At 37.2% G+C, this 10,808-nt stretch overlaps 1 protein-coding gene across 1 annotated transcript; it reads right to left on the reverse strand.

The window, feature by feature from the left end:
- Nucleotides 1–8,851: 8,851 nt before the first annotated feature.
- LOC122073524 lies at nt 8,852–9,599 on the reverse strand. Its single transcript, XM_042638118.1, has one exon. It carries the CDS (start codon nt 9,467–9,469, stop codon nt 8,963–8,965), a length of 507 nt encoding a protein of 168 aa, XP_042494052.1. The 5' UTR covers nt 9,470–9,599; the 3' UTR covers nt 8,852–8,962.
- Between the last annotated feature and the right edge of the window lie 1,209 nt (nt 9,600–10,808).

Raw genomic sequence — 10,808 nt, forward strand, 5'->3', positions numbered from 1 at the left:
ATATACACATATATATTTTTTCCTTAGATCTTCGACAGGTCGAAGCGTTCAATTGTGAATAGGGATTAATTTAGAACAGTTTGTTCACTTATCAATGGGCTTTAATTTTGAACAGGTCCAAACGTTTGTTCAATTGTGAATGGGCTTAGCCCAAAACTCAAATGTCGACACTGTGTTTGCTTCTCTAGTCCCCCTTGGAAAAGTTCCCCAGCCCGTGCCATCCTAGCATCCATTGAGCCGCTAGCTCCGTACCCAATCTCTGCCCATTTTTGATAGATAGAAAAAAAAAATTTTGATTTTAGAAACAATTTTTTTAGGGTACTCTTGAAACATGCTACTCCATGTTTCTCACTTCTCACAGAATTGATAATTTTTTATTTTTTTTTGAAGACACATTTTGGACCATCCGATCTTGGATCGTCGATTTTTTAGCCTAAAAGTTATCCCATTTTTTTCTCTATCATTTTGGATTAAGTTTTCCTTTCATCCAAGAACAAAGAAAAATCCCTTCATCACTATTGATGTTGGTTCTTGGTTGGACTCCTTTGTCAAAATTAATTTCCACCCTATATTATCTGGACTGAATCTTCTCCAGTACCAAATGGAATTCAGTGAGCATCAAACAACTGAGAACACCTTGGGCACTTTCCCTTTTTTTTCCTGCTTTCACCATCCAATAAAGGACTATATGCATTGTTTTACCAAAAAGAAAAAGACTATATGCCACTATGTAGAAGCTTTGGAGATGGTGACATGGGGTACTGTTAAGACCTAATCACATTGCGCATATCATTAATTCACTTGTAGGCTCTACCCTCCACCCTCCACCCTCCACCCTCCACCGACCCAATAATATGAAGCAGTAGGAGTACCTTTTGTGTCTCAATAAAACTATCTATATCCACAGAGCTCCATTCTGGTCCTCTGAGGAGACCCAGTCAGTCACACAGAGGAAGGCTGCTTTGGGGTTTGGTTTGTTGAACATTCAATTTTCTCTCACAACTACATGTACACCATCAGCACAGTGATGTAGTGCAGATGGGATCACCATAAGCACTTACCAAACCCAAAACCACTTCTCTGCTTTCTGTGGTCTGTAAAACCTGTGGGTTTTTTAAAGGGCACAACCAGAAATGATCAATGGGATAGATTGAGCCAAAGTCAAACATGAAAAAAAAAAAAGGTGGAAAGGGAACAGAAGGTATCAGCTGCTTTTCCACTGTGTTATGTATTAGACCTCAAAGAATGTTAAGTGATAATATTCAATTACAACTTTCAACAAACAATTGAAGTGCATGGATGGAAGTCGATCAGGAACAAGGTCGGAAGTAGGGGTGTCAATAGCTCACTTCCCAAGCTAATGTCTTTCCTGGGAAGAAGGGGGACAGGGAATCTAGGGGGTTAATTAGGGAGGTTTCTTTCTTTTTTTCTTTCATTATACAAGTCTGAAGAAGGTGGCTACTGTGCAGACCAGAGATAAAACACTCTTAATTAAAGAATGCCAGTTTAAAGGTCTCAAGTCCAGGTGCACCTAACCTTAAGCTTTAAGTGTTAGTCTTAATTAGTTAATAAAGAGCGGGAGAAGTGGGGGAAACAGGCCTTTCCCCACCTCATATGTCTGGAATTTCTTACCTACTTTTGTAGTATTTCTATGATTTTGGATTTATGTAACACTGTATACACCAGACATGTTAATACATCATCTATATAAGCTTATATTTTCAGAAGAGAGAGAGAGAGAGAGAGAGAGACAGTTTTCAGAAGTCCTTGATAGAACTGGCTTATTGAGCAATGGTGTATTGGACAACATGCCTGTGTTAAACCAGCCAGATTGTTAAATGGGCATGCTTGAAACTGGGCCCATTTTAAGAACGTACAATACATAATATGTTATTTTATCATAATATAAATATGATAGATGAGGCAATCCAGTGGATTCAGGTGGACTTGGGTGGGGAAAAAGGTAGGTAATTGGGCAGGTTTGGATGTGTACTCTTGCAAGAATGGAAGGGTACCAGCTTATCAAGATCAAACATATCAAAGCCCCCAACCCATTTAGTGTTCAAATTGATGGGCCAGATCCAAGCTTTATTCTTTTATTTGGGTACGTTATGGTTTTCCATCCACCTCCCCAGTCTATAAAATCTCCATGCAATGAGAGACTGTGTCATTACCAAAAAAAAAACGAAGACTAGAGAGTGGATTCATGAAACAGATTTCTTAGTTTTCAGAAATCGATTTTTTTGAATACGAATTCTCCTAGATAGACATGAACATGAATCAAATATGAATTCCCAGTTATCTATTACAGGAGACTAGAGAGGTGGATTCATGAGTCTTATCAATGGTATTGTGGTTTCTTTATTGGCATGAATGATGGTGAATTGGATAGGACGAATTTCAAGAAGACAAGATAGAGAAGAGCTGAATCCATTTCATTACTAGATGCGATATTGAAGTGTCATTCAAAATTATATAGATGTTTTAATGAATTTTTTTTATTACATTTAACATACCATGAATAAATATATTTTAATATAATAAATAAGGCAATATAATGCTATCTCTTGACGTAGGTACATACCAGTGGGCACGGACAATGGGAAGATATGCACAAGCATTGCTGTGTCTAGACATAATTACACGCTAGAAGGTAATATTCTTTCTTCCTATAAAATATTATTTACAAAACAATTATTTAATTATAACTAGACCCAAATGTATTGATTAATGTTCATGTTGAGACTCAATTAGCTTTAAAAAATCGACTCCTATAATGGATATGAACATGAATGAAATATGAATTTTTTATTATCCATTTTTTTTGTTATTTATTTATTTATAGCGTAGCATCTTATCAAAGGTTATTAAACTATACATATATTTGGAGGAAGTAAAGGCCCTGGGCTTTTGCTCCCCTAGATACCAGCATAAATAAGTCGGTTCATTAATGTGGAATGAGATCACATATTTTAATTACTATATAAAAATAGATAAAGAAGCATTAAGAAATTGCTTCGGATCAATAGATGGTGACCGCTTTAGATTAATGAGTAAGATTAATTCTTGCCAAAAAAAAAATGGTTAGAATAACTTAGCATATAAAGTCTGTAAGGCTGGCAAGCTGCCCGGGTGTCTATTATCTGTTATCCTCTCTTTTTTTTTCTTTAAAAAGACCTTTTTAACCCTTCATTATGTGAGACAGTGAGAGGGTTTAGAAGAAAATCTCTCTACCACGTTATGAGAATCTTTTTCCCATAAATATATGTGGAAGAATAAAAAAACGCGATATTTATAGTTGCATTTACAATCATGTCAATTTTATGAAGTTGTTCACAGTTCAAATCAAACCCCTTCCCCCCCAACCCCCAAAAAAAAAAAAAAATTAATAGGGTTAAAGAAAAGGAAATATAATGTAATATGGATGGAAATTCTACCCAGCATTAATCACTTATTAGAAAAAATGTAATGATATATTTACCCTTGAGAGTTTCATAAACACCTTTCATTTCTGGAGTTGACGTTCTCATCATTCAATGGATTTGCTTTAAAAAGAGTTCCATAATTGCCTAGTTAAGTTAATGATAGGCATCTAATTCCTCAAGTGTATTGTATTGGGCTCTTTAATAACTTTTCCTTCTCAAACCCCCAGAAGGAGAAAAAGGGCAAAAAAGAAAGGAAAAGTGAGATAATTAACCATTCGTAGGGTCGTATCCATGAGTTTTGATAAATGAACAAGTTTTCCTATGACCATGGTGAATGGGCTTCAGTTGATCATGGTCCATTGATAGCATATATTTTTACTTCACTGAGCAGTAAAAATAAACTTTGTCCTAACCAATGATCTTGATTTCATAAGAGTTATTGTTAGAAGACAATTGCTAGCTCAGTTGATTTGTGTCTTACCTCACAAAGATAATGTAAGTTTTACTTCTTTGATTATCGTGGGAAGTCAATGATCTTCTACATAGCAACCTAAGCCTTGTTTAATGACATTCTTAATTACTCTTAATTTCGGTGACATTAGAACAAGGGCATGCCCCCAGAAAGGGCATGGTGATCATTTCGCAAGCCTTGTGTTTGTGCCGTTCCCAAGCAAAAAACCTTATCAAAAATAAATTAAATGAAATCTCCTAAAACCCTATTTGGATCATCAATAATGCACAACAGTGACAAAACATGATAATGGGCAGTTTGTTGGCTGTCATCTTCAACAATGAAAGACAACTAGGATTGCAACAACTATTAAGGCTGTACAAGAAAAAAAGATAGAAATCATAGGGTGCTATGGCACAGCTGATCCTCAAGAAAGAAGAAACAAAACTTCCTTGCAACAACTTGATATGTATCATAGAAAATACTAAGGATTTCTGTCGGCAAAGGAATATCATCCACCAAGCAAAGTAGTGAGGGCCTAGCATTCCAAATGAATGGCAATACATATTTTGGATACCAACATCCACCTAGCAACTAGTGACGATTTGATCATTGCCTATTTGGAAGTGAAGTGTGCAACATCATTCGGTGACCTATTGATATAAATAAGTTTGGAGAAATAGAACATTACAATGATAGGAATTTCATATGGCAGCTAGAACCCATCATTAGTAAGATCGACATATCAGCACTAATTCATCGGATCCCATCAAAACATTTTCTTGAATGTTGTTCATGTCATGTAGGTGTGTCAAATAGGTCAATCAGATCGACTTTTGTCTGGTGTAATTGGTCTTGCACTATGGAAGACCAGGGTCAAGCCCGAATTGGTCCTCAAAGCTAAGATCAACACTGATTAATAATTGCACAATCAATTTTTGATCTTCAATTGGTTTGGCTAATCGATCAATTAAGCTAATTTTAATTTTCATCTATGTTGAAGGGTACATATTCGGATAAATTCGTTACTTCTTTACGATGGTCCTTAATTGCTCTTAATTCATTGGGTTCAAATATATTAGTACATTATCGATCATCTATTGGGTTAACTGAAAATGCAACCCCTAATTTAATAATAAAACATGATAATGAGTAATGACTCTATAAAGCTTTTATGATTTCAAATTCTTACATTTATTTTATTTTTTTATTTTTGGGGTAGAATTTCCTCATTAGTTATACTTGGAACTGGTTATATCACACACACACACACATCGTCGTGTATCATGGACGGTATTTTTTGTTTTCTATGGGTACGTTATAGAATGGGGAGTGGGGTAAGTAATAGCAAAGGACTCGATCTGGTGAGACTGGTTTTTTGTACACAATTTTACCAGCTACGTTAGATAGTTGTCATCATGAATGGTATGTTACTTCAGTCGTTTGACAAAAATATTCGATTTAAACCTTCACCCTAAATTTATAGTGATATAGTAAAGTTTGGGGTCTTTTAGTTTGTTTATTAATTTATTTATTTCAATAACAATAGGAAGGTGGTTTTCTAGTTTAACTGGCCTCGCTGCAATGTTTGGATAAACTTTGATGTTAGGTCCTCTTCCTTATCCAAAGAGATAGTAGGATTGATATATTCATTAGGCCACCATTACGGTTCACTAACCCTTTTGGTTTTTTAAACCATGAACCACTATAATTAGGACTTGGGATTTGAGGACCCATGTGGCCCATGTTACTAAGAAATTAATTAAAGAAGTGTACATGTCACTTCATTTGTTTAATGGAATTAGTAGATTGGGAAGAACTGAGAAGGCTATTTTAATATTATCAATTTTAAGTGTCTATGAATCCTGATTAGATATCTTAGATTGTTAGTTGCAATAGTGCAATGTATTATTCTGTCTAGGCTGTAATGTGTTGTAGGTCATAACTGATTTGAAGTCCTCTCTAACAACAACCTTGTTGATTTGTCTGAGGCTCTCATTGACCATGCAACCACCAATAACCGCGTTCGTTTTTTCTAAAGAATAGATAGACCCGTGGGATTAATCAAGCTTAAGGCTTCATTATCCATCGTTATAAAAAAAAAAAAAAAAAATGACTAAACAAAAAAGATGAATCTCGACGTAATGATAAGATTGCTCTATTGTAATCTAGTAGTTAGAAAACAGTTTCTATCCAAAATGGGTCGTCGGTAGAAAAAGTAATTTCCTTTTTAAGAAATGAGTGCATGATTGGACTTTTGGGTTATGATTACACTCCCGCCCATGGATTTAGAGGATGGCATTGGTATTTGCCAATACCGATCTCATCACAAATATTGTCATGGCCGATACGATCAATATCGATACTTGAAACCATGCTCCCATCCCTTATTGATAAAGTTGAAACTATTCTCCCTTTCTGCCATTTGACGCTACATACTTCCCAAATCATATGAGAACATGATTTAAAACATGAGTATGAGTACTGTTATTGATTTCAATTGATACCAAAATGATACTAATACATATTGATCTAAATCAATCCATGTATGATTGTTTTCTATTCACATGAGTTTTTTCTTTGATCCGATTTACCCTTAAATAAGATCATTACATCGATGCAAAATCATACATGTATCAATATCAGCCTCTACCAATATCGATATGAATCGACCAACCTGATACCGATTCTTTAAACCATGTACAACAAGAAAATAATTCACAAAATCATTGGTAGGAGTTTTTGTGGGTCCATGTGGGACGGATTGAGGATAAGGTGAGCCATTAAAGGACAGATGAAAACAACGTTTCGGTAACCACATTTTAACCTAAAGCGGAAATGCATGCATCGGCCCATAACCTTTTCACCATTAGGGCACAATTCGCAAGACACACAACCCTAACCAGCTAACCTCATTGGATGCCTAACTGTACGACATCAACCCCCAGTTAAAATTGTCCTAAGTATTTGGAAGAGGGGCCCACTTGAAATATACAGAGCCCATTCCACATCCACATCAACGGCTTGACCCCCATAAGTCCGGATAAAAAATCGCATGTAATTCCAATTTTGTATAATACTGTGCAATACCCCTAGCAAAATGCGATATTTGACGATGTTGACGTGGATGACCCAGATGAAGTGGGAGAAATGGATACCACCCAGATCGATTTATGTCTGATTAAATAAGATTGAATCAAAATGATAATGACCCAACTCAATCTACAAAAGGGTATTTTAAAATCGTGAAACACTAAGAATTACTTTCCTTCCTATTCTCTTCTTCTTCTTCTTAGCGCCGGTGGTGGCGCTGGTCCTGGTGATCAATTGTGGTAACATGGACAGCCAAATTTGGAAGATTTGAAATATTATACAAAAAAAAATTAAGAAAATTAACACACAAGATATGAAAAGAGAACATAAAATACTCTATTCAAGGGAAATTTTGGAAAATAAAAGGTTAACCATAGTTATAACAAGGAACAACATAGAGAAATTCATGATTTCTCAGTTATAAGAAACAACTTGAGGTGAAAACAAAAGTTCCGATCACATATTTACATGATAATTCCGGTCTCAGAGTTTTCTCTCTTTTTTTTTTTTTTTTTTTTCTTAGAAAAAAAATGAAGGAGCAAGAACTTGAAATGGAAATACAAATATCACCCGATCTGAACCAATGACGCTCCCAAAATCACAGTATTAAGCGACTTTCGGCAGAGGGGGAGGTTGAGGTCAAGATCGAGTCGTCCCCTAGGAGAACTGTGGGGTCGTGACTGAAATCAACAACGGAAGAGGAGTTGGAATCGCTCTGGGCACCACCTCCGGCATTAGAAAACGTAGCCTGAAAGTCGACAGCAACGGCCACTGTTGAACCTTAAATGGTGATGGTTCATGTTCAAGTTCAAGTTCAAGTTCAAGTTCATATCGAGGGGCATGTTTTCTGATCGTAAGAACGAGTCCAAGAAGAAAAAGGGTGCATTGTCGGCAAAACCCCAGCAACGACACCAGCTGTCGCCGTTGCATCGGCAAACCACTCACTATTTCAATAATAGTGAAGAAGAGAAGGGGAAAGTAACTTTTAGGGTTTCACAATCTCAAAATACCCCTTTGTATGGGTTGGGTTGGGTTGGGTTGGGTTGGGTTGGGTCATCATTTTTTCGGTTTGATTGGGTTTAATCAAATTAAAATCGATCTGAGTAACATCTACTTCTCTTTTTTCATCTGGGTCATTCACATAAGTATCACCACTTGTTGGCCTCTGCAAGGGACATTATGTAATATTGCACGAGATTGAAACTGCAGACGATTTTTACCCGCATAGTCTCCCCTGGCCCTTGTCTCAAATCTCTCATCATTTCAGACGTATCATATTATTTGAATCATTATCGGTCGATATTTCACAAAACAAACTCAATACCGATACGTATCGCGGGATAATCCCATCCCGAGTTCCTGACCATAGAGATATGAGAGAGAGAGAGAGGACAGCTGTAAATTTTCACAGCCATGACCCATCTTCTGCGAGTTCAGATCTTCTGCAGAGTACAGTAATGGTTGGCATTCCCAGTTCGTATCCTCTCCTTTCAGGTTTCTTATGAGCTCATCAAGGTTCCCTCACACTAAAAAGGAAAGCAAGATGACGTTTTCCTTCGAATCCGAATAGAACCACCACGACATTACTCCATAACTCGATCGAATATTGAATCCTGGGCCCCCGATATCATACGTAGCGATGAATTGTAGGTACCAATAAAAAAAGTAACCAGATTTTTTTGACCCATTTGATCACCATTACTGTCCCAGAAGAGTTTGATCATGAGTTCTTGGATAATTTTGCTCTTTAATTAGTATAATTTTTAATTGTTTGATTTTAACTATGTTGAACAATGAACCTTCCATTTTAGCAGGGATAGATAGAGATTTGCAGAGCTTTCCTGAACAATAAACAGAGAAAGACGAAGGAGAAGAGGTAAGATGAAGTAAATATGGCGAAATGCTTTCTAATCACAGCCAATACTATATCCAAAAACTTCCATTATTTACAGCAGAACAGCCAACCACCCATCATTCTCTGATTTCTAGTCTGCTACTCAGGAATGGAACCCAAATTGGCCGTAAAACTACGTCCTCTGCCACCACCACTGGCGCCAGCCCTTCGTCTTCTCATTCTCTCCTCGAACAACTGATTATCACCCTCCAAACTCGGCTTCACCACCGCCCTATTGCCGGAAAACGACACCGACCCTACCCCATTCCGACTACACCCACATTTATCTCCATCGCTACTTTTCGTAAGAGCTAAACTGGCCTTAACAGCCAATGCCGCCATATCCTGAGCCTGGAGAGGATGCTTCAACTTACTCAACGGCAGCGCAAAATAAAGCTGCCCTGGCTGCAACTCCTCCTCTTCGCTGATCGCCGACACAAAGTCGTCGAATTCCATCTCGTCGGAGTTACATATAAAACTCATGGGGTCCTTCTGCAACACCTGCGACACTTTAACTGGGTAAGAAAACTCCTGTAGTTTTCCATCTTGAAGAATCAATTTTGCCGTCGCCACTGATGTGGCTTCACAAGAACTGCAAATACCCATCTCTCTTTTCTGAGCTAATGAACGAGATCCGGGTGGGTATGGAGTGGTGATTTATATAAGAGAGGGAGAGGGAAAAGAGGGGGAAGAAGGGGAGAAGGGGAGAGGATCTGGAAATCAAAACCATTTCGATTTCCACATCAGATTTTGTCGTTTGTGAAAGACATTTTTTGAATTCCGAGCAGAGAGAACCAGCCAACCTGTAATTAGGTGATGCCAGGTTGTATAAGACTATAAGCCAGTATCCCCGCAGTACTAGTTCCCTAGGAAACAGCTCACGTTTTCAGGAGGAAATTACGGATATTGGGACTGTGTTTTCACTTTTCACCTCCTAGGGTCAACAGTCACCTTAGGCATTTAAGTCATTTTGATAATAGAAAATTACTGGGCACCACAAATTAAAAACGTGCGCTTTTACCTTTTGCAATAACCTAAGTCCTTTGGCTGTTCCCTCCGTCTCTTAGCTTCATCATGCATCGTTGATCTTAGGGTTTTATCCGGCGGTCAATTTCTTAGTTGATGTGCAAAATATTATTGCATTATAGGGGCCCAGCTAATAAAAATAAAAAAAGAATAGAACATAATGATGAAAAAGAGGCCCAAAGGCCCCATAAAAGAGTAAGAAGTTCTATAAGATGTAATATAATTGGTGTGTGTTTTGGGCTTCACGTGCTAATTTACCTACTTCAACGTTTTTCCTTATGGGGAAGCTTCCACCTTATTGTGCTGTGGTAGTGGGGAGTAAAATCTGAAAAGGGTCATCACCAATTGCCAAATCCGGGAACGAATTATTGATGCCCAACTTTGAAGGTTCAACGTACCAAATGTATGGAATGGTGATGACCCATGTGTCCATGGTTTTAGATATCGATATTGATATCACTTGTCATCAATATCATTACAGTATCAACAAAAATCAAGGGTAAATATGTCCGATATAACTAATCACAGTGTAAGTTATATATCGATATTGATACCATGCACTAAAACCTTGTATGTATCTAAATTATGCGTCTTTGTTAAGATTTATGGAGGATTGGAGGGGACCCACGTTCACCTCACAGCTAATACCCACTCTACAAAAGGGTCCCTTTGAAATGACTTTTCATCACAGCTAATACTCACTACTCCTAGTAACCGTCAGATTTGAAAAATGCATATAATTGGGGAATGTGGACCGTAAAGTGGAGGGATTTGAAAAGGGTTACTTGATCCAAAATGGATCGTTGTCAACATCAATTGAAAAATGGGATTATCTGTTATGATTTCATATTTGTCATATAAATATGATCTTATTTAAATTTATAAAGAATTTAATGTGGATTGATATAGTCTTGAATCC

The sequence above is a fragment of the Macadamia integrifolia genome, chromosome 3, assembly GCF_013358625.1.
Source record: "Macadamia integrifolia cultivar HAES 741 chromosome 3, SCU_Mint_v3, whole genome shotgun sequence".
Lineage (NCBI taxonomy): Eukaryota > Viridiplantae > Streptophyta > Magnoliopsida > Proteales > Proteaceae > Macadamia > Macadamia integrifolia.